The sequence below is a fragment of the Scyliorhinus canicula genome, chromosome 4 (genome assembly GCF_902713615.1).
Source record: "Scyliorhinus canicula chromosome 4, sScyCan1.1, whole genome shotgun sequence".
NCBI classification, from domain to species: domain Eukaryota; kingdom Metazoa; phylum Chordata; class Chondrichthyes; order Carcharhiniformes; family Scyliorhinidae; genus Scyliorhinus; species Scyliorhinus canicula.
Genome location: NC_052149.1, coordinates 152103895 through 152129139, shown reverse-complemented (window position 1 = coordinate 152129139; position 25245 = coordinate 152103895). Strand labels below are relative to the sequence as shown.

At 43.6% G+C, this 25245-nt stretch overlaps 1 protein-coding gene across 1 annotated transcript in view; it reads right to left on the bottom strand.

Moving 5' to 3' along the window:
• Positions 1 to 24753, bottom strand: part of cdc23 (CDC23 (cell division cycle 23, yeast, homolog)) — a 32452-nt gene extending 7699 nt beyond the window's left edge. Inside the window, exons 1-9 of the mRNA XM_038795361.1 lie at positions 24596 to 24753; positions 20397 to 20469; positions 19743 to 19880; positions 18127 to 18169; positions 15262 to 15367; positions 8578 to 8710; positions 7138 to 7315; positions 4602 to 4699; positions 720 to 801 (exon numbers count right to left, since the gene is read on the bottom strand). Coding sequence (XP_038651289.1) covers positions 720 to 801; positions 4602 to 4699; positions 7138 to 7315; positions 8578 to 8710; positions 15262 to 15367; positions 18127 to 18169; positions 19743 to 19880; positions 20397 to 20469; positions 24596 to 24714 — 970 coding nt within the window. The 5' untranslated portion in view covers positions 24715 to 24753. The remainder of the gene's footprint in view (positions 1 to 719; positions 802 to 4601; positions 4700 to 7137; positions 7316 to 8577; positions 8711 to 15261; positions 15368 to 18126; positions 18170 to 19742; positions 19881 to 20396; positions 20470 to 24595) is intronic.
• Positions 24754 to 25245: the final 492 nt, after the last annotated feature.

Genomic DNA, 25245 nt, shown 5'->3' with positions numbered 1-25245 from the left:
TTCAACTCCAGTGGAGATGACTAAACCTCAATAGTTTAGCATTGCTCCATTCAGCCATGTTGTGCAGCACAGAATCAACGTCTAGCACTACAAGGTAGAAGAACAAATCCGTGCACTTGCAATTCCTCACACAGCAAGCTCCTTGATGCATCCAATTCCTGCTGGTCTTATGACAGGGACAGATCTCAATTCCATTCAACATCCTGGTAGCAAGTGGAACATTTTTTCTTGTTGATTTCCCTGCTATGTTCTGGAGAAGGAGTATGGGCAGAAGACAGAGAAAGAATGTAGCTGTTCCATTGTGAACCTTCAACTGACCTCAAAGAAACCCTTCTAAAGAACTAAAGTAGCAGAATAGAGCCTTAATGTGCTGTGCCACAGGACGATGGATAATGCAGTGGACTTGTGAGCCTTTGCATAGACTTTTCAATCACGGATATAGGAAAGATCAACGGGCAAGTTCCATAGGGAGAGGAGGAAGGCGAGATAGAAAATATCAAAGAATTAACCTGGTTTCAGAGAGGCAATGGAAAAAGCAACTCATGCAGAAGATTGATAAAATCGAAGAAAACGAGCTAAAACTATAACACAGAAGTCACATTGGGTGCACCAATTAATAATAGGTTAAATGCCCAGTGACTGCAAACCAGAAAGCATGCTTTAGTTTTGAGTTGATCAATTGAAAAGGCAGTCTCCTGGTGAAAACAAATTGTACTCACCAATCACACAACAGGTTTCTACTCGATACTTGTCAATTTCACAGAGATTATGAGCCAGGTAGCTCAGCTCAGGCTTCATGTTCTGACAGAAAAATTAAAATGGGAATGGATTTATAAAACACAAATTTCCGAAACTACCGTTAAGAAAATTGCGTAGCTCGGATAAAAACAGAAAATGCTGGAAAATCTCAGCAGGTCTGACAGCATCTGTGGAGAGAGAACAGAGCTGACATTTCAAGAGTCCGGATGACTCTTTGCAGTTCTCTTGAGCCTTGACAAAGTCACCCAGGCTCGGAAATGTTAGCTCTGTTTCCACTCTGCACAGATGCTGTCAGACCTGCTGAGATTGTCCAGCATTTCTGTTTTTGTTTCAGAGTCCAGCGTCCGCAGTAATTCGCTTTTATCCTAGAGCTCAACTAAAATGACGGTCTACTCTTCTTGATTCAAAGTTGCTTAAATCAAGCAGGCTGATAAATCAACTTCAGATGTTCATGAGCAGGTTGTGAACTTGTACTTCAAAGAGAATTTAAAAGGAGGACAATCTGATACACATGGGTTTAGAAAAAAATTTACCTGACTTTCGTACCTTATGGGTGAAAGAAACATACCCAAAGATACCCAAAGCACATAATTTGTCCTTCAAGTGAATGTGCATTTTGTCTGTTGAAAATATAGACATTGCATACAGGCAGAAATATTTTCTCTTCTTTTCTCAAACCTTCTGCAACATTAGCACTTATTTATCCTTTGGCAGCTGACATTATTTTGAAATTTAGAACACAATTCAATATTTGCAGCGTGGCCCCTCCCACATAGGTTTGAAAATTACTCATATAAATAAGCCACATACAGGTCCAGGGACAATTCAAAATTCAAACAAGTTTCTTCTAATTTAAACATTCAACATTAACTCTCATCAAATCCTATTTATCTCCATCTCCTGCTTTCTTATCTTGACAAGCTCTACTCCAACTCCCAAAATGAAGGAGGCATATTTTAGTTTTCTTGCCTTACTGCTTGCGCTAACTCAATCATCAACTTCTCACCTCCCATCCCTAAAAATCTTTCCCTCACATCAATGCAGTGTTTTTATTCTCCTAAATGAAGATAAATCCCAAGCCAAATAAAATCTATCAACAATACCTTAAAGTGGGCATCAGCACCTTATATTATTTGATTCATTCACTACTTAAATCCAGTATCATAGCGGTATCCAAGGAAAATTCTTTTTTTTTTTCATTAGCCATTTGTAATCTCCCAAGCATTGTACAAGAATAACTTATGCCCATTTCTCACATCAATGACGTGGCAAGCCAGCAGAGTCAAACTCTCAGACTTTCCCTCTCTCTTGTACAGAAGTTTAGCAGTTCCCTACAGTCACACAGCGAGGTTGAGGGGAGATCTAATAGAAACGTACAAGATAATGAATGGCTTGGATAGGATGGACGTAGGGAAGTTGTTTCCATTAGCAGGGGAGACTAGGACGCGGGGGCACAGCCTTAGAATAAAAGGGAGTCACTTTAGAACAGAGATGAGGAGAAATTTCTTCAGCCAGAGAGTGGTAGGTCTGTGGAATTCATTGCCACAGAGGGCGGTGGAGGCCGGGACATTGAGTGTCTTTAAGACAGAAATTGATAAATTCTTGATTTCTCGAGGAATTAAGGGCTATGGGGAGAGCGCGGGTAAATGGAGTTGAAATCAACCATGATTGAATGGTGGAGTGGACTTGATGGGCTGAATGGCCTTACTTCCGCTCCTATGTCTTATGGTCTAAGGCCAGAAACAGGAGCATTTTTGTTATCAATCATTGCAAGTGGATGATGGATTAATGCTTTCTGCAATGTGGTACGGGTTGTTCCTCATCTCTGTGCAGCTGATGGGTCATCTAATTAATAGACACTACTCCTACAGTAGAGTCATGAAAATAATGCCTAACTCGTCCAAACGTTAACTCCTCCAACCTGGCAAACAAAAAGCCGTCACCTCAACTTTGCAAGTGTTTGGAACCAAGCAGGAATAAATTATTCTACAAATAGATAAAAACCTGACTGGGTGAAATGGAGATGAGGAAAGGCTATGCATCAGGTGACAAGCTTTTTCTAGTATCTTGACCAGAAGTGAAATAAAGCAGGAGAGGGCCTCTCCTGCTTTACAAGCAAACAAATTAGGAGTAGGCCATTTGGCCCCTCAATGCCTGCTCCCCCATTCAATAAGATCATGGCTGATCTGATTGTGGCTCAAACTTTTGATTCGATCCCCCTCAGATAACCTTTAACTTCCTTGTCGGTCAAGAAACTATCTACCTCTACCTTAAACATGTTCAATGGCACCTGCCTCCACTGCTCTCTGGGGCAGAGGGTTGCGAAAATTCACGACCCTAAAGAGGAAAGAATCCTTCTCATCTCCATCTTAAATGGAAGACCCTTTATTTTGAAACTGTGGCCCCTAGCTCTAGTCTTTCCCACAAGGGATAACATACTTTTGGCATTCTCCCCGTCAAGTCTCCTCAGGACCTTGCATGTTTAAATAAGATCACCTCTCAAATTTCTAAACTCCAGTGGATACAGACTCAGCCAGTTCAGCCATTCCTCCCAAGACAATAACCGCCCGTCTCCCCATTTCAACTATGGGTTGTGTTTTTCCTGCTTCAGAGGCACCATTCAGTCTTGCACAGACTTGTGGTCGAGAGAAAAAAAAGTATTTGCCATGAGATAAGAAACCCATCTGTGAAGTGAGCCCTTCCAATGAAGATATCGGAGCTCCGACCAATAACAAGTATGTCAATAGATGAAGGATGGCTCAAGAGTTCCATCAAGGCAGGAGATGGTTGTTGCTGAATAAGGTTGGATGAGAAATGAACAAATGAAGAATTGAAACAAAATGTAATTGTACTTTGACAGTAATGGGGAAGATCAAGATGGGAGAGCACTGGAGACTATAATATTGCAGACACCCAATATATCAAATTTGACAAATAGGGTGCAATCTTCAGCAAAAGTTAGATAGCTTTGAATGATGTGAGGAAGTAATTGTTGGTATAACCCCCCACCCGTCGGCAAGGAGAGCAATGCCAGCTTCTTGTAGCTAAAATGCCTCATTCCTCAAAGCGTTCTGGTAAATTATTGTTAGATTTGTAGAATTAAAATAATTGTGACAGGTCTGAGTTATTTGAACCTTTCAGAAGGCAGTAACCCCAAGTGGGATATGGGTGCGGAACACCCTCTTGTCTCTGGCAAAACATAGGAACATAGGAATTAGGAACGGAAGTAGGCAATTCAGCCCTTCGAATATGCATGTCAAACCTTTGCCCTGTGTTCACACATGCACTTTCTAGCAGGGTCTACGTGAATAGTAAGTAAGTAATCCAGAGGTACTGAGACAAATGATACAGATTAATTATAATTAATAAACCATTATATAAATTATATTGCCAGGACAGAAACCTAATTAACTCAAAACAAATCCTGGAACGTAACCTGGGACCCACTTTTCTAAATAGTTTAGTGCTATATTGCACAGTGTCTTTACCAGAGAATTACAGGGGAGCTGGAGGCTTCGATTTTACATGACTGATACCAATAAATAAACACAATAGGTATCAGCACTCCAGATGCCTTGGTATTATTTACAACATTGTTAACAGAATGTGTCACTGATTCAGGTACAGTGGAATAAATGAAAACATTTATTTCTAATCAAAAATACAAAGGATAACTATATTAATATGGAGTTTATTGGAACAGAATTTTCACAGTAGCTTCATTGCAGTGTTAATGTAAGCCTACTTGTGACACTAATAAAGATTATTATTATGGATTAATACATCAGCTCCATGTGTCCTTAAACCTGCACAAGCCCATAAACCAGTATAGCCAGCCTTACCCGAACATACAGCAGATTGGATAATGTGTCCATATTCTCTATCCTATATGGGTCCTGATTCCGTAACTCATTGAAAAGGGTTAAAGCTCTATCAATGTCTAAAGATCAGGGAAAAAGAAGGAAAAATAGTTCAACATTTCCCTATATACACGACAGTACCAGATAACTACAAACGAACACAGTAAATTGAAAGTGGTCATTGTCTACTAAACATAGGATAACATAATCCAGCACATATCATTCAGCAATAACACACTCAGCTCTTAAAATAATCTCACAACAGTAGACCTGGAAAGATATATATCTTAATTTTAAAACACATCAGTGCGTAGCAGGAATAAGAAAAAAATTAGACTTTTATTCAAAAGTTAATAGAGAGGCACTCCGTTCCTAATCAGGTGGTTTTATTTGTACAAAAAGTAAAATCTAATGATATTGTATGAGGCAGCCTTCATCTCTCAGCTTCTCTCACAGACAATACCATTAAAACACTATTTTTCAATGCACAGTAGGAAATCCTCCTATTTTCTTAGGTGACCCAAAGAAAATGATTTGAACAAATTCAGAGTCACAATTTTTAAAAGCTCAAACTTACAGCCCGCAGAACTGCTGTGTAAAACAGGGACCCCAGGATACAATTAAACAAATGTCCTGCAGCAACAAAAACTGTCAATCAAGCGACATGTCAAACTTAAATCTAGCAAGAAAAATACTGCCATGGGTTCCATTTCAAGTGTTAACACACGTGGTTGGCACAGTCTATTTCATCCAAGAGAAGTTAGCCTGATTTCCTTTCTTTAAAATGTTGTTAAAACGGGGATTGATAAGGAGGCTCTGGCCTGGATTTTCCACTTGACAGCTCTGGATTTTCCAATGTAATTGACCTGAACTGGACAGGACCGGTAGAAATAAAATGGCAGAATTTTAAACGCTGATTGTGTTCAGTGCAATCCGGGTTTCCATGATGTCTTCTGCCAGTTAAAAAAAAAAATTCCACTAGAAGCAAATCCCATCCACAAAACTGCCTACCCAGAAGGGCAAACTGATCGCCATTGGGAGTTTCCGCTAACCAAATTTGCTTGCAGGCCTTCTCGGAGGTTCCAAAATCAAGTTGAGTCTTTTGGGCATAAGGACACTAATAGGCATATTATAAAAGATTTTAGATGCTTGTTATTTTAATTTATTAAAGAACTGGTGTTTGCATACAAATCTAAATGGAAAACAGCTTTGCATTTGTGTTAAAGTCATTTTCAACAAGTGAATACATCAAGGAAAATTTTCTGAAGCATTTTTTTTCCCATGGATCAGAAGGTACTCGTTATCCTGGCACCAGGACCACAGATGCTATGATGCCACATTAAGTGGAGGCAGGGATTCACGTTGGTATCTAGATACCTAGTGTTAAGTGCTAGGTCTGCAGGGTGGCAGTCCCAACTATACAATGGCCAAGTCCTGCATCTGAATTTGAAAATTATGAAATGAAGTGAAAGTTTCCATAGTCCCCGAGGGCCATAGGTTGCTCTCCTCTTTATTGAAATGAAATGAAAATCGCTTATTGTCACGAGTAGGCTTCAATGAAGTTACTGTGAAAAGCCCCTAGTCGCCACATTCCGGCGCCTGTCCGGGGACACAAGTAGGCTTACATTAACGCTGCAATGAAGTTACTGTGAAAAACCCCTAGTTGCCACATTCTGGCGCCTGTTCGGGTTCACAGAGGGAGAATTCAGAATGTTAAATTCGCCCAACAGCATGTCTTTCGGGACTTGTGGGAGGAATCAGGAGCACCCGGAGGAAATCCACGCAACCACAGGGAGAACACGCAGACTCCGCACAGACAGTGATCCAAGCCGGGAATCGAACCTAGGAACCTGGAGCTCTGAAGCAACAGTGCTAACCACTGTGCTACTGTGTTGCCTTTTGTGAGACGGCTGACGGGTTGAACCTGAGGGTCACCACACCTCAGACAAAGGTTGAGAAGGCGGGGCCTTTATGGATGAACTCAGCCAGTATGGGAATTGAACTTGTGCTGTTGGCAACGTTCCGCATCATGAACCAGACGTCCAGCCAACTGAGTTAACCGACCCCAATTAAGTGAAGGAATTGGTGGGATTAAAAACAGAAAATGTTGGAGAAACTCAGCACGCCTGGCAGCATCTGTGGAGAGAGGTACAGTTACAGTTTTGAGTCTGTATGACTCTTCTTAACTCTGGATCTCTCTCCACAGAAGCTTCCCTGAATTTTTCCAGCATTTTCTGTTTTATTTCAGATTTGCAGCATCCTCAGTATTGTACTTTTATTTTAAGGATTTGATGGGAACCGGGTTGGATCCAGGCTTGGTTCCAGCTAAACTTAGGAGTCACTGCTGAGAGAAGGTTTTTACTGCAAACATTCCTAAACTCCGGAAATGTTGACTGGCAGGAAAGGAGGCCGAAAGACTGCATTCTACAAATAAAAATTACACAGAAAATCTGGGACCATCCCAATTTGATTTTGAAACACTAAAATGATGAGATCTCAAACAAACCCTAACACTGACCTCGAACATTGTGATAAGCCACAGCAATTTGGGAGATGATATAAGTGCTTTTGGAGATGCCAGCATCAATTAGGTTCTGGTATTTTTGCAGTGCCTCCTCAATCAGCTGCAGTTCTGTGTAGATGTGAGCTAGGAAGAACTCTTTCATCCATGTACTGGGTAGTACCATGGGCTTCAGCTGGAAGAGGAATGCAAAGGACACCAGGTATCAGTAGTGTGTACAAGCCAAGATTAAAGTCACTATGATCAGAGTCCAAGTGCCTGGGGAGACCCTTGAAATTCCAGACAAAGCAGTCGAGGCAGACACTCTGGAATCATTTAAGGAACAATTTAATAATGCAATAAGCAAGAGTAAGATTATTCTAGATAAATTATTAAACCAGGTTTCCTCATCTGCAAGCATCATGATCTCCTTGAACGGTGGGTCTATTATGGTATCCTACATGGGGGACCTCCAAACTGGCTTTAAATGGGCCAGATTAAACAGTTTTAAAATGAGGCATAAGCGAGTGCCTGGCTTGAAAAACCAAACTCAATCAGGAATAGATCCAACATTTACATTAGAGAGACCATGGAGCAAGTGAACAAAACCCATCAAGATCTGTTGGAAATGTGAGTTAAGCTGCTGTACCACATTCCTTTTTCAATTTTTATTTGGTATAACGTTTGCACCATAATTAGAAGAAAAATGGCCTTGTATTTATAGTGTCCCATCATATCTCTCAAAGATGTCATAGTACTTCATATAGTGATTGATTTGAAGTGCATTCACTCTAAAGCAGGCAAATGTGGTTCAGCAAGGTCTCAGTGGCAGTAATGAGATTCAATAACTAGCTAATCTATTGTTTGTGGAGGAATATTGGCCAGGACACAATGAACTCCTTACTTTTCTTCAACTACTGCCAGTGCATCTTTTACTCCGGAATGGACAAATAAGTTGACACCTCTGGCAAAGTAGCACTCTCTTAGCAATAAAATATGAGCTCCCCCTCTGGTGTCACCATCATTAACTGAGCCCCTTATTTAACACGAGGTGCTATGGAAGAGTAAAGTGTCTCTCTCTCTCTATCTCAGTCTACCTTTTCCCAGAACAGTGAACAAGCTAAGGATCAAAAAACTGTTGGACAAGGTCAGTTGGCGAAGATCAGTTACCTCAAGATAAATTGATATTTGAAAATGGGGTTTCCTTTTTTCTTATTACAGAACTACACTCAAGGGGAATTTCATTGATTTATATGTCCAGTGTCAGGGTTTTATTCCTTTTTCATTCACTTTTGGACCAGCAGCACTTTAAGTCACTTATATCCAATAACATTTCATGATTTTTATTATGCCCTTGCAATGTTTTGAGTTGCTACTCAGTTGAAGAGAAACAAATGCATTCACTAAGTTATCATCCATGAGAGAAACACCCAGGGAATTAATAAATGAGTAACTTACCATCTCCTTGTCAGTAATGAGGTTGCAGAGTTCAAGCCAAGCTCCCCAATGCAGAGGCAGACTGTGCGTGGCTTCCACAAACACGTCAATAGCTTCTTTAACCAGGTCCAGTTTCCGCAGGACTACTCCGTACCTAATATACAGACCCCGAATGAACTTCAGTTTACATGGATATATAATTAAACTGATCTATACTTTGATAATTCAAGGTTAAACTCGAAATGCAATGCAAAACAGGTAGGCAGCTAGTTGCAAAGAAATAAATTAAACTGAGGTTGAACTAGCTTGTGCCCTGAGAAACGATGGTGGCCAGTTTAAGTCATCTAATTCCTAAGTTCACACTGCAAGCTTTGACGTCTCTCAAAAAAATAAATACAGGGTTCTGCCACCCGGTGCTGACTTGTTTACGTACCATTACACAAAGCCTCAACCGTCTGGCACATAGCCCAAGTGTGCATTTAATCACTGAAACTATCCTGTTAATGCCCCCACAATTGGGAGACATTACCCATTCTGTACTGTTGTATTTTCATAGAATAGAATCATAGAAGCACTACAGTGCAAAAGGAGGCCATTTGGCCGATTGAGTCTGCACTGACCCTCTGAAAGAGCATTTCACCCAAGCCCACTGCACTGCTTTATCCCAATAATCCTTTAACCTAACCTACACATCTTTGGACACCAAGAGGCAATTTAGTGTGGCCAATCCATCTCGCGTGCACATCTTTGGACTGTGGGAGGAAACCAGAGAACCTGGAGGAAACCCACACAGACACAAGGAGAAAGTGCAAACTCCACACAGTCACTCAAGGCCGGAATTGAACCTGGGCCCCTGGCGATGTGAGGCGGCAGTGATGATCACTGCGCCACCATGCTGCCCATTAAATTTTGTCCCCAAAAGGAAAACTTATTTATTTTATTAGGCTGACAATAAATACAAGCATTTCCAAATAACTGCGCTAACCATTGACAATGTTAGAATATATTCTACTGAATTGTAACACTCTTCAAGTGTTACAAAGGGAGATGTTTTAATGTCTTTCACTCATCCTCTTATCAGGGTTTCCCAAACATTTCCAGCCACATAAACCTTTTGAACCCCAAAGAGTACCGACAGAACCCCTGAGAAACATTCTTATTATGTTGAGGAGTTAAACAACAAATAATGATTGTTTTGTGTAATAAGTGTCATGTGAGAGTACCCTTAAGAAATGGGTGTTTATCAAATAGCTGCAGTGATGTCAGAATGTGGGTGGAGCTGGGCTGCCCGTGTGCTTTTACTTTCGTTTTTGAGCTGGCAGCTACCGTGCGTGTTTAGTTCCATTTTTAGAGTTGGAGCTGCATCCAACCAAAGAAGGTGTAATTTTGATCTCTCTCTGTGTGAAAATAATGTCTTCAGATCACTTGCTAAGTTAAAAGTGATAAATGCAAACAGTAGAGAATTTAAACCTGATGTCTTTGTTAAAGAGGGTATTTGTCTTATGGATGTTGCCAGGAAAGATTAAGGGTTACTTATAGAGTACTGTATTCTTTGGGGGAAGTATTTGAATTGATAGTTGCTAAGATATTTACTGTGTGTTTGTAAAATGTTAACTGGATTCATATAATGAACATTGTTTTGTTTTAAAAGTACTTTAGATCTCTGTTGCATCACACCTGTAGAGTGAGCTCCTGTGCTCCCCATAACCAAAATCTATTAAACGTTATAAGAACATAAGAACATAAGAACTAGGAGCAGGAGTAGGCCATCTGGCCCCTCGAGCCTGCTCCGCCATTCAATGAGATCATGGCTGATCTTTTGTGGACTCAGCTCCACTTTCCGGCCCGAACACCATAACCCTTAATCCCTTTATTCTTCAAAAAACTATCTATCTTTACCTTAAAAACATGTAATGAAGGAGCCTCAACTGCTTCACTGGGCAAGGAATTCCATAGATTCACAACCCTTTGGGTGAAGAAGTTCCTCCTAAACTCAGTTCTAAATCTACTTCCCCTTATTTTGAGGCTATGCCCCCTAGTTCTGCTGTCACCCGCCAGTGGAAACAACCTGCCCGCATCTATCCTATCTATTCCCTTCATAATTTTAAATGTTTCTATAAGATCCCCCCTCATCCTTCTAAATTCCAACGAGTACAGTCCCAGTCTACTCAACCTCTCCTCATAATCCAACCCCTTCAGCTCTGGGATTAACCTAGTGAATCTCCTCTGCACACCCTCCAGCGCCAGTACGTCCTTTCTCAAGTAAGGAGACCAAAACTGAACACAATACTCCAGGTGTGGCCGCACTAACACCTTATACAATTGCAACATAACCTCCCTAGTCTTAAACTCCATCCCTCTAGCAATGAAGGACAAAATTCCATTTGCCTTCTTAATCACCCGTTGCACTTGTAAACCAGCCTTCTGTGACTCATGCACTAGCACATCCAAGTCTCTCTGAACAGCGGCATGCTTTAATATTTTATCGTTTAAATAATAATCCCGTTTGCTGTTATTCCTACCAAAATGGATAACCTCACATTTGTCAACATTGTATTCCATCTGCCAGACCCGAGCCCATTCACTTAACCTATCCAAATCCCTCTGCAGACTTCCAGTATCCTCTGCACTTTTCGCTTTACCACTCATCTTAGTGTCATCTGCAAACTTGGACACATTGCCCTTGGTCCCCAACTCCAAATCATCAATGTAAATTGTGAACAATTGTGGGCCCAACACGGATCCCTGAGGGACACCACTAGCTACTGATTGCCAACCAGAGAAACACCCATTTATCCCAACTCTTTGCTTTCTATTAATTAACCAATCCTCTATCCATGCTACTACTTTACCCTTAATGCCATGCATCTTTATCTTATGCAGCAACCTTTTGTGTGGCACCTTGTCAAAGGCTTTCTGGAAATCCAGATATACCACATCCATCGGCTCCCCGTTATCTACTGCACTGGTAATGTCCTCAAAAAATTCCACTAAATTAGTTAGGCACGACCTGCCTTTTACGAACCCATGCTGCGTCTGCCCAATGGGACAATTTCTATCCAGATGCCTCGCAATTTCTTCCTTGATGATAGATTCCAGCATCTTCCCTATTACCGAAGTTAAACTCACTGGCCTATAATTTCCTGCTTTCTGCCTACCTCCTTTTTTAAACAGTGGCGTCACGTTTGCTAATTTCCAATCCACCGGGACCACCCCAGAGTCTGGTGAATTTCGGTAAATTATCACTAGTGCATCTGCAATTTCCCTAGCCATCTCTTTTAGCACTCTGGGATGCATTCCATCAGGGCCAGGAGACTTGTCTACCTTTAGCCCCATTAGCTTGCCCATCACTCCCTCCTTAGTGATAACAATCGTCTCAAGGTCCTCACCTGTCATAGCCTCATTTCTATCAGTCACTGGCATGTTATTTGTGTCTTCCACTGTGAAGACCGACCCAAAAAACCTGTTCAGTTCCTCAGCCATTTCCTCATTTCCCATTATTAAAACTCCCTTCTCATCCTCTAAAGGACCAATATTTACCTTAGCCACTCTTTTTTGTCTTATATATTTGTAAAAACTTTTACTGTCTGTTTTTATATTCTGAGCAAGTTTACTCTCATACTCTATCTTACTCTTCTTTATAGCTTTTTTAGTAGCTTTCTGTTGCCCCCTAAAGATTTCCCAGTCCTCTAATCTCCCAGCAATCTTTGCCACTTTATATGCTTTTTCCTTCAATTTGATACTCTCCCTTATTTCCTTAGATATCCACGGTCGATTTTCCCTCTTTCTTCCGTCCTTCCTTTTTGTTGGTATAAACCTTTGCTGAGCACTGTGAAAAATCGCTTGGAAGGTTCTCCACTGTTCCTCAACTGTTCCACCATAAAGTCTTAGCTCCCAGTCTACCTTAGCTAGTTCTTCTCTCACCCCCTTGTAATCTCCTTTGTTTAAACACAGGTGAACTCCATGATACACTTTGGGGTTCTCTGTTTAGCACCTGGCCCAAAATACAAGTATCAACATACAAAAACATATTTATAGAAGTCTTTTCCATTTCTTATATGTATACAATTTTATAATTAAAAAGTTATCTTAATCAATAAAATATTTAAGTGTTACTTTCTCTTTGTCATTTTTAATGGGAGAAGTGATGCTGCTTCTTTTACTCACAAGTTTAATATTGGAGTTTAATATTTCACACAGAGAACCGGATTCTCATGTCAGACACAAACACTCTCCCTCGCACCACACATGCATAGACACACTCACAGACAGACACAGACCCCCCCACACACACACAGACCCCCCCACACACACACACAGACCCCCCCCCACACACACACAGACCCCCACACACACACACACAGACCCCCCCCCACACACACACACACAGACCCCCACACACACACACAGACCCCCACACACACACACACAGACCCCCCACACACACACAGACCCCCCCCACACACACACAGACCCCCCCACACACATACACACACCCCCCCACACACATACACACACCCCCCCACACATACACACAGACCCCCCCACACATACACACAGACCCCCCCACACATACACACAGACCCCCCCCACACACACACACACAGACCCCCCCGCACACACACACAGACCCCCCCGCACACACACACAGACCCCCACGCACACACACAGAGACCCCCACGCACACACACAGACCCCCACACACACACACACAGACCCCCACACACGCACACAGACCCCCACACACGCACACAGACCCACACACACGCACACAGACCCACACGCACACAGACCCACACGCACACAGACCCACACGCACACAGACCCACACGCACACAGACCCACACGCACACAGACCCACACGCACACAGACCCACACGCACACAGACCCACACGCACACAGACCCACACGCACACAGACCCACACGCACACAGACCCACACGCACACAGACCCACACGCACACAGACACACACGCACACAGACACACACGCACACAGACACACACACACACAGACAAGCCTCTGATTGGACAAGCAGCATCACGTTATTTTCCAATTTTTTATACAGTCAGCCTGACCATTGCAGAATCCCTGAATGCATCCAAAGAAACCCCAGGGTTCCATGGAACCCAGTTTGGGAAGCCCTGCCGTATCACAATTCTGAAAGGAATTTTCAGTTAGCTCACCAGATCATTCATCCAAAAACACCCTTCAGCTCTCCTGTTTCTTCGATAATTCCAGACTTTTCACCCAATTCCCTCCCTTGAAATCCATTTCAAATTGATTTCACACCCGTAGAATGAAGAGGGACTTCCTAACATCAATCCTAAGTTTGCTTTTCACTACTTTATATTTGAGGCCCCTTGCTCGTGCCTTATGATTTGGTTTGAATTAGTGTTCGAATTTACTTCTTTTGTACCATTTACTATCCTCATTCAGCTTTACAAAGTCACCTTTCGGGGCTGAAAACCACAAGTTCCTCCAGCCTTTCCTCACAACTCAGTCCACTGGAACCTCTGTCTTGCAAGTCTTCTATCCATCACTCCCAAGGTGCTGAACGCTTTGGTGAGCAGAACGGAGCACGCTACTCATGGACAAAAGCAAATTATTGCATCTGCTGGGAATCGGAAATAAAAACCGAAAAATCTGGAGCTACTCAGCAGAGCTGGCAGCATCTGTGGAAAGAAAGTCAGTTAATGTTTCCGGCTGTTGGTCAGAACCAGCTCTGATAAAAGGTCACTAACCTGAAACATTAACTCTGTTTCTCTCTCCACAGATGCTGCCAGCTCTGCTGAACTTTTCTCAAGGTATGGTCTGATCAAAGGGCGGAAGGTTGTTTTCAGGACTCTCTCGGGCTGGCAATCTATTGTTTACACTAAGTTCTGCACTTTAGACAGAGCGTTCTCCTTGGTTTGGGAAATTGCAAAAATAACAGAAATAAGAACACAGGAACAGGAGTAGGCCATTCAGCCCCTCGAGCCTGTCCCATCACTTAATGAGATCATGGCTGGTCTGTGACCTAACTCCACATACCTGCCTTTGGCCCATATCCCTTAATATCTTTGCTTAACAAAAATCTATCTATCTCAGATTTAAAATTAACACCAGCTCGAGCTTGAACTGCTGTTTGTGGGAGAGAGTTCCAAACCTCTACCACCCTTTGAGTGAAGAAGTTCTTCCTAACATCTCCCCTGAATGGTCCAGCCCTAATTTTTAGACTATACCTCCTAGTTTTAGAATGTCCAACCAGTTGAAATAGTTTATCTTTATCTACCTTGTCTTTCCTTGTCAATATCTTAAAAACTTTGATCAGATCACCCCTTAACCTTCTAAATTCCAGTGAAACAGGCCTCATTTGTGTAATCTCTCCTTGTAACTTAACCCAACATTAATATTCCAATAGCTCATTATCCCTGGTCACAATGTCATGGAGTACAGCTTCACAATGGAATGGCGTCTAACTAAATGGTTAGTTTTCAGGCTGCCTTTTAGCATTTCCCAAGTACAACACATTGCAACAAAGAATGATTGAAATATGGAGCACAGTGCACAGATAACACCCTCCCATTCCCACCAACACCTTTTTCCCATATACGTAGTTGTGGGGAAATTCAGTAAAGTCACTTTCCCAGGATTGTCAGCTATCTCATTCAGCACAATTTGGGGTAAAAGACAGTTAAACAATCACATAAAGTGGTACATACAAGTATAGCCCAAAACCATCCAATTCCCTGGCTTTGTGTTTTTTGCTCAGTTCAACTCGCAATTCCCTCAGAGACTCATTCTTCACTTGTCCTTTCTCCAAGGGTCCTGTCAAGCAGATAGAAAATAAACCTTCACACATACAGGCCGAGGGCAACCCCAATGTAGCTTGGAGTCACAGATCACAGTTTAGCAGACCAATAATGCAGGAGCCTCTTTGTTCTCTTCATGGTCTTTCAATACTAAAATGTAATGCGACTACAAGCCTTTATAAACTTAAACAATAGACCAACGAAATATAGACTTAAAGCATCTTTTCAACAGTTTAGCCTCCCGTAACAGATTCTCATACATTTAATAAAACATAGATGCCACTAATAACGCAGGTCAATAAAAACATTGTAGTCGCCATCTTACTTCAAATACAAATTAATGAATTAAAACTTCAAATACAAAATGATGCATAATATTCATTTTAATGGAACTTAAGGATGATGGATAAATCTGTGTGGCCCTCCCAACAGGCTAGCTGATAAGGACAGTAGACATCAAATACTACTAATAATAATCTTTATTAGTGTCACAATTTGGCTTACGTTAACACTGCAATGAAGGTAATTTGAAAAGCCCCTAATTGTCACACTACGGCACCTGTTCAGGTACACTGAGGGAGAGTTCAGAATGTCCAATTCATCTAACAGCATGTCTTTCGGAACTTGAGGGAGGAAACCGGAGCACCCGGAGGAAACCCACGCAGACACAGGGAGAACGTGCAGACTCCGCACAGTCAGTGACCCAAGCTGGGAATCGAACCCCGGTCCCTGGCGCAGTGAAGTGACAGTGCTAACCACTGTGCTACACTGTTTCTCTACTAAAGGCAGTCTGCAGAGAAATATAGCATAAAATAAGGGAGTTGTTTTCAATTACCACACCATATGTTCAATAATATTGTATTTCATTAAGTTCAAATCCCCCACTGATTTAGCCAATTGACCCAATGAGGACATAAGTCACACAGATCAGAAGTGTCCATGTTTGATCACTGGCCTAATCTGTGTTAGCTGATCTCAATCAGGTTGGCAGCGGGGTATTACTGTTGGCTGCAGTACACTTGAGTTAGGAACGGAGTGTCGGAAGAACACATCATCTCAGATGATATATCATCTGCAGCCCTCGGGACTCAACACTGAGTGCAGCATCTTTAGATTTATGACCTTTCTACTCTATCTTCAACCCTCCTTTTAAAAAAAGATATTCCATACACGCACTGCTTCAGTGCAAACACCCCCTCCACCTCTCACACCAGGCCGTCTGTCTTTTGTTCTGCATATTGCTACCTTTTGTTGCAGTTTCTACATTCTTCCTCCTTTCTGTTGTGACAAAGTCTATGGACTCAAAACATGAACTCTTTTTCTGCTGGGCAGCATGGTTGCGCAGTGGTTAGCACTGCTGAGGGTACGGGTTCAATCCCGTCTCTGGGTCCCTGTCATAGAACATACAGTGCAGAAGGAGGTAATTTGGCCCATCGAGTCTGCATCGATCCACATTAAACTCTCACTTGCATCCTAACCCCGTAACCCAATAACCCCTCCTTACCGTTTTGGACACTAAGGGCAATTTAGCGTGGCCAATCCACTTAACTTGCACGTCTTTGGACTGTGGGAGGAAGCCGGAGCATCCGGAGGATACCCACGCAGACACGGGGTGAACGTGCAGACTCTGCACAGACAGTGACCCAGCGGAGAATCGAACCTGGGACCCTGGCGCTGTGAAGCCACTGTGCTATCCACTTGTGCTGCCGTGCTGTCCATGTGGAGTTTGCACATTCTCCCAGTGTCTGCATGGGTTTCGGCCCCACAACCTGAAAGGTTAGGTAGATTGGCCACGCTAAATTGACTTAATTTATTTAAAAAAAATAATTTTTAAAAACTCTGTTTCTGCTGGCTGCAGCCCCCCATCACGCTCTCCCCCCATCCCCACACACACAGCTTTGCTGAATACATAAGTGTGGCTGTAAAATGAGAACAGGATTGCACTTGACATCTATGATATCTAACTAGCATTCAAATATTTGGGCCGGGAGTCACGCCCCGACGCCGGCTTCCCCATTCTCCAACGCCGTTTGTCGGGTGCCCGCGGGATCAGCGCCACACCGGTCGGGGTCCGTTGACAGCGGCCCCCCTGGCGATTTTCTGTGCCCCGATGGGCTGACGAGGTTGGTGCACGGCGGGACCTGGAAGGTGTGCGTGCGGCGGCCGTCCTGGAGGGGGTGGCGGGGATCCGACCCTGGTGGGGGGTACAGTGGCCTGGCCCACGATCGGCAGGCGGGCTGGTTCCGTGGGGGCCTACATTTCTCCGCGATGGGCCCTGTAGCGCTCTGCCATATTGCCCCGCGTATGCGTGGAAATCCGCTGCCCGTTCCGCACACACGCGAGCTTGCACGGCCGTTCCGTGCCGGATGGAGCTGCTGGGCCCATTCCGGCACCATCCTGGCCCCCTAGAAAGGGGACAATTCCTCACTTTTGGGGGCCATTGACACCGGAGTGGTTGGCGCCGGTTTTCACGCTGGCGTGGGGACATAGCCCCATTATTAGAGAATCCCGCCCCATGTTTCTCACACAGCCCAGGGTTATACATGAATAAAGGCAGGGTGACCAGTGCATGTACTACTATAGGCTTTGACAAAGGGTCACCTGGACTCGAACGGTAGCTCTTTTCTCTTCTTACAGATGCTGCCAGACCTGCTGAGATTTTCCAGCCTTTCCTCTTTGGTTTCAGATTCCAGCATCCACTGACTTAAAAAAAACTTTAAAATATTCATTTTTTTTACTATTCTAATACGAAACTCGATTGGCAGACTGACTTACCCAAACTGTCCACTGTTTCATCATCCTTCTTCTTTTCCCCAGACTAGAATACCAAAATACAGTCACTAAACATTTAAAATAACTTCACCCTATTAGAATCAGAGCATTACAGCGTAGAATCATAAGTAGAACATAACAGAGTCAGTAACTGGGATGATCTTTACATTATCCGTATTCCTTTAAATCATTTATCTGTCCTCACCAACCCCACCTCCCCTGATGATATTGGCCCAAGACACTGGGGTAACTCCTCTCCTTCGAAACAGTGACATGGGATCTTTTACATCACTCGAGCAGGCAGATGGGCCCTTTTAACATCTTATCCAAAACACAGCACCTCAGATAGTGCAGCACTCCCTCAGTGTTGCACTGGATGTCAGCCTTGATATTTGGGCTCAAGTCCTGGATTGTGACCTTGGCAGATGGAATTTGAAGATTTTTGTTTTTTACCAACTTGCTTTGTTCACTGGATAGGAGAAGGATTCTTCACACAGAAGTTTCTATCAGATCTCAGAAAATGGTGTATAGTATGTGTGGCCCTTGCCCAAAACTAACTAGGAAATATGGTCAAGTGAAAGGGACGCTAAGCCTGCTGGGAAATGTGGCCAAGTAACAGGGACGTTGAAGAAGCAAAAGAGGCATTAAGAGCTGAGAGTACAGATTCTGAAATAGGACAGCAGTTGACGGCCCTGACTGTGAGATTGATCATTATCGACAAAAGATGCCAGAGGCGAGAGATAGAAACAAGGTCTGGGGCCAGTTCGTTTGATATATTCAGGAGGGAGCTGAACGTGGTCCTTGCGGCTAAAGGGGTCAAAGGGAATGGAGAGAAAGTGGAAGTGGGATACAGAATTTGCATGATCAGCCATGATCATATTGAATGGTGGTGGAGGCTCAAAGGGCCGAATGGCCTACTCCTGCACCTATTTTCTATGTTTCTATGATCACCCGGAAGGAGGAAGGATGAGAGAAATGCAGGTGTGAAATATGGAGGGTCATAAACATTAGCTGTGTCCTGTCCAACGAAAGGGGAGGTGGTCATCGGTTGTGTAGAAATGCATGTAGTCAATCAGGCACACAGTCCCAAGAAAGATGTAAATATCAATGCAGAAGTGACCACGGTATTCAAAACCTTGAAGAAGAACAATCGCAGAAATAAATCTCAGTCTCTAGCCTGAAGACGGAGTCTGAACCCCGCTTGTGCCTGGTCAGTGCAATTGGGTGGTGAGGTCTCCATAGGTCCACTAAAAGTCATTAGATAAGTATTAACGGTCTAACATATGCTCATGAATTTATAGTGGTAGTACAGGAAGGGAGAATCATTTGTGTGCTTTTGATACAGAGTATGATAGAACCTTTCTTGTAGTAATGATAAACATTGGGATTTCTATATTGTGTTTAATAAAGAAGTGATTTGATTCAAAGTTAAAGGTGTTGTGTCATCAATCGACTGGAGCAAGGTTCCCTGTCAACATTTGACTGTCCAGCAAAGATGGCAGAATATGATTTAATCCCATTAGTCTAGGTTGAATTTAAAACAAGCTCCAGGATGAAAGTCACCCAGAAATGCATCTGATCGGTCGCTGCATGTTTACCATTAATGAGTGTTCTCTTACCAGGTATCTGGAGTACATATACAGGAAATAAGCCTTCTGACTCTGACAGCCTTTCAGAAAATACGCTGCTCGGTCATATTCCTTCAAGTCAAAGTATGACTTGGCCAAAGTGTAGGCATCCAAATCCACCAGGTCTTCCTAAACAGAAACACATTTTTACAAATATAAAAATCAATCAATTACTCAAAAGTAGATCTCTCGCGAAATGCAGACACAGCCCCTATTCTGGACACTGAACTGCAATGCAGCTGATTTCCTTTGCACAGTTATCAGGATTTTGTTAATGGACAGGACAGAATGAAAAGGGATTTCAGTTCCTCATTCATTCCCCACCCACCCCCACCCAAAGCAAGCATCAGGATAGAGAAGTATAAATTACATCCTGATGCATTATGAGCTTACCCAGGCACACCCTGCTCTATTAAAGCTGTGTCTCTCCTTTTCAATAGCAACAACCGGGAAGAGGATCAATGCAACATCCCTTTCATACTTTTTCTAAACTCAACCTAGTAGAAAACTGAAAAACAAAGCATCAGTTCCAATGGTTTCAGACCTTCTAAAACGGAGGCAACTCCATTTCAGAACTGCATCTATATAGCTGCTGTTTAAAAAGAGTGGAACATGTGTACTGTTTGAAATAAAGAAATGGCATACCTCTGTCAGTGTAGGGGCAGGTGGCAGCTCATCTTTAGGAAGAGGATCCAGGGAGAAGGCCAACTCTGAAGCCCTGTGCATAGTAGAAAGAATCAACCTTAATCCAGACCTCTCCCCAAATTCCATGTAATATAGGCAAACCCATCAGAATAGCTCTTTACACGATCAAACGAAGAAGAAAACATAGAACAATACAGCACAGGAACAGGCCCTTCGGCCCTCCAAGCCTGTACCGGTCATGATACCAACCTTTGCCATCACAGAATTAGAGAATGAAAATGCAGAAGAGGCTCTTCAGCCCATCGAGTCTGCACCTCTGCATGCCAGCCCACCTAATCCCATTTGCCAGCACTTGGCCCATAGCCTTGAATGCTATAATGTGGCAAGTGCACATCCAGGTACTTTTTAAAGGATGTGAGGCAAACGCCCCATACCCGGCCACCCTCCCAGGCAGTACATTCCAGACCGTCACCACCCTCTCGGTAAAGAAGTCTTTCCTCAAATCTCCCCCTGCCCTTCACCTTGAATTTGCGACCCCTTGTGACTGACACTTCAACTAAGGGGAACAGCTGCTCCCTATCCACCCTGTCCATGCCCCTCACAATCTTGTACACCTCGATCAAGTCACCCCTCAGTCTTCTCTGCTCCAGTGAAAACAACCCAAGGTTATCCAACCTCTGTTCATAACTTAAAATGTTCCATCCCAGGCAACATCCTGGTGAATCGCCCCTGCACTCCTTCCACCCACTGTGGTGATCAGAATTGCACACAGTACTCCAGCTGTGGCCTCACCAAAGTTTTATTCAACTCCAACATGGCTTCCCTGCTTTTGTAATCTATGCCTCGAGTGATAAAGCCATGATGTGGAGATGCCGGCATTGGACTGGGGTGGGCACTGATTTATTTGGAATCACAAGCTTTTGGAGAGCTCATCTGATGAAGCAGTTATGCTCCAAAAGCTCCTGATTCCAAATAAACCTGTTGGACTTTAATTTGGTGTTGTTCGAATTCAGAGATCTAGGGACAAACATTCCACAGTCCCTTTGTTCCCCAGAACTACTGAGTGTCAGGCCATTCATTGAATACTTCCTTGTCACATTACTCCTTCCAAAGTGTATCATCTCACACTTTTCAGGGTTAAATTCCATCTGCCACTTATCAGCCCATTTGACCAACCCGTCTAAATCTTCCTTTAACCCAGGACACTCAACCTCACTGTTAACCACTCGGCCAATCTTTGTGTCACCCGCAAACTTGCTAATCCTATCCCCTCTTTAGTCATATATGTCATTTTCATAAATGACAAATAATAGGGGACCCAGCACAGATCCCTGTGGTACGCTTCCAGTCACTAAAGCAGCCATCTGTCATCACCCTCTGTCTCCTACAGATAAGCCAATTTTGAATCCACCTTATCAAGTTACTCTGTATCCCATGTGCACATGCCTTTTTTATAATCTCCCATGTGGGACCTTGCCAAAGGCTTTGCTGAAATCCATATTAACTACATCAACTGCACCACCCTCATCTACACACCTGGTCACATGCTCCAAAAATTCAATCAAATTTGTCACCCCCACAACCCAAAGATGTGCAGGTAGGTGGATTGGCCATGCTAAAATTGGCCCTTAATTGGGGGAAAAAAAAATTGGGGGCGGGATCTCCAATAATGGGGCGAAGTGTTGACGCCGTTGTAAACGCCAGAGCGTTTTACGACGGCGTCATTGGGACCCTAGGAGAAGCGGTCCTGCGCTGCACAGGGGGCCAGCATGGCATTGAAGTGCTTCACGCCAAGTTCGCGCATGCGCACCACGGCCAGCGTGAATTCGCGCAGGTTGCCTTCTCTGCGGCAGCACCTGGGCAACATGGCGGAGCCCAACAGGGGTCCGGCGTGGAGGAACATAGCGCCCCCCCCCCCAAAGAAAAGCCCGGCCGCCAATCGGTAGGCCCCGATCGCTGGCCTGGCCACCATGGAGCCCCCCCCCTCCCGGAGTCAGATCCCCCCTCCCCCATACCAGAACGGCCCCCGCAGCATGTACGCCAAGGTCCCACCGGGTAGGACCACACGCGAACGACGCCGGCGGGACTCAGCCGAACTTGCCGGGCATTTGGCCCGTCGAGCGCAGAGAATTGCCTGGGGGGGCTGCAGAATCCCACCCTGGGTACTTTAAATTTTTTAAAATTCTGTACATCAAAAAAATAATAGTCAACACTATCACTGCAACTTTATAAAGGTAATAATCAATAAAGTCTGGAAGCTGATAAGCTTAAACAGATAGTCATTCAGAGTTGAAAAAAGAAATTTGTAAATAAAAACAAGTAACTACAGCTAAATAATAAAAGCAACTACAGTCAGTTTACTCTCAAGTGGGGAAAACTTCTCCAAACAATAATTGTGATAAAATTAAGTCACATGGATAATTAAGGAAAATCAGCATGGATTTCGGAAGGGAAACTCATGTTTAACTAACTTGCTGGGGCTTTTTGGTGAGGCAACAGAAGGTTCGATGAGGGTTTTGCTGTAGTGTACATGGACTTCCAAAAGGCACTTGGCACAGTGCAGGATAAGGGACTGGTGAACAAAGTTATAGCTCATGGAATAAAGGGTTCAGGAGCAACATGGGTACAAAATTGGTTTTGTGACAGGAAACAGAGTAGTGGTTAATGGGCTGGAAGAAGATTTGTAGTGGAGCTCTCCAGGGGTCACTGTTGGGACCTTTGCTTTGCCTGATATTTGTGACTGACCTAAACCAGGGCACAATCTCAAAATTTGCAGATGATTCAAAACTTGGGAAGCACTGTGAACTCTGAGGAGGATAGTCTAAATCTTCAAAGGGATTATGGGCAAGATGGTGGAAAGGTGGCAGATGAAGATGCAGAGAAATGTGAAGTGATTCATTTTGGAAGGAATCACTTCCAAAATGTGATTCCTTCCACAGACAATATAAAATAAAGGAAACAACTCTAAAGGGGCTACAGAAATAGAGGGATCTGGGTGCATATGTGCATAAGTAATTGAAGGTGGCAATACACACTGAGAGCGTGCTTCGTAAAACATAAAGTGCCCTAGGGTTTATTAATAGGGACATAGAGGATAAGAGTAAACAGATTATGCTGAACTTGTATAAGACATTAGGTTGGCCTCAGCTGAAATATTGTGCCCAGTTCTAGCTGCTGGACTTTGTGAAGGATGGGAAGACATTGGAAATAATACAGAGAAGGTTGAGGGGAAATCTGACAGAGGTATTCTAAACTATGAGGAGTCTGAACAGAGTAGATAGGGAGAAACTGTCCCCACTTGTGAAAAGATCAAGAGGGCGCAGATTTAAAGTAATTGGCAAAAGAAGAAAAAGTGACATAAGAATTTGTTTTTACACAGCTCGAGGTAAGGTCTGAAATGCACTGCCTGAAAGTGTGGTGAAAGCAGGTTCAATCAAGATATTCGAAAGGGGGGCAGCACGGTGGTGCAGTGGTTAGCACTTCTGCCTCATGGCGCCGAGGTCCCATGTTCAATCCCAGCTCTGGGCTACTCTGTGTGGAGTTTGCACATTCTCCCCATATTTGCGTGGGTTTCGCCCCCACAACCCAAAGATGTGCAGGCTAGGTGAATTGGCCATGCTAAATTGCCCCTTAATTGGAAAAAATTAATTGGGTACTCTAAGTTTAAAAAAAAAAAAGATATTCGAAAGGGAATTAGACTGTTAATTGAAAAGGAAAAACATGCAGGCTACGGGAACATGCAGGTGGGAAAATAGCATAAAGTGAATCACTAGTTTGGTGCAGACACAATGGGCCGATTGGCCTCCTTCTGTAGTAATTCTGAGGTATTTCTAACTCTACCCTCATACTGAACCAGTTACACTTTACATATCCATACATAGTAAACCAATCTGTGGTCTATGTGCACACATTGGCATCAGGTGGAGGTGTGTAAACTGCTCTAACAGATCCAGATTGAAGACTGATGTACGGATGTGGTTTCCACCAATCATGATTACTGAAGAATAGATAACAACAGGTAATAGGAGTTTAAAGCGCAGGGAGAGGGATGTTTGAAGTGAGGTTGATCATCTTTAACAGTGTGTGATGGAAATAGACTGAAACACATTGTGCTGTATTTGCAATTTCAGCTCTCGGCTTGGCCTCCTGCTGCTGTTGTTGGTCTCAGCTCCCTCCCTCCCGCCGGCTCTCTCACTCACCACTTGGCACTCTGAAGCAGGCCGCGCTCCCTGCACAGGACGCTCACCGCCATCAGGCCCCGTTTCACCTCCTTCAGCTCTGGGAACTCACTCAGCCCCGCCATCTTCCTCCCGCTCATCCTCACAGCCAATCGGAACACGCTCCTCTGTGCAGCCAATCAACACGCCGCCTCATTTCAGATCAATCACAGTTCGGCTGTCTTGGTAGCCAATCAGTGAAGCTCTTCTAATCAGTCAGTCACATGGCCAGGTCAGTCCCAGCCAATCACAACGCCGACCCACTCTCAGCCAATCGTGCATCGGTGAACTCCCAGCCAATCACAGTTTGGCCTGCTTGACAGCCGTTCGCATGGACGCCGCATTCGCCGCCAATCAGCGTAGAGTCTTACTTGACCAATCGGAATATGGTCATACTCCAGACCAACCAAAGCACCGCAACGGTTAAAGCCAATCAGAGTGCTGTATCCTTCACATCCGTTCAGCGGGTTGGACAGAATTCTTACCGTTCTGGATGTCTATCGTGTGAACGGTGATTTTTGTGGGAAGTTACGAAGAAACGTCTCGTTATTATTCATCAGACAGATATGGCGATAATTATATGAAAGGGTGTTGTAGAGGACTTCTTACAACTAACCAGACCCAGGGACAAG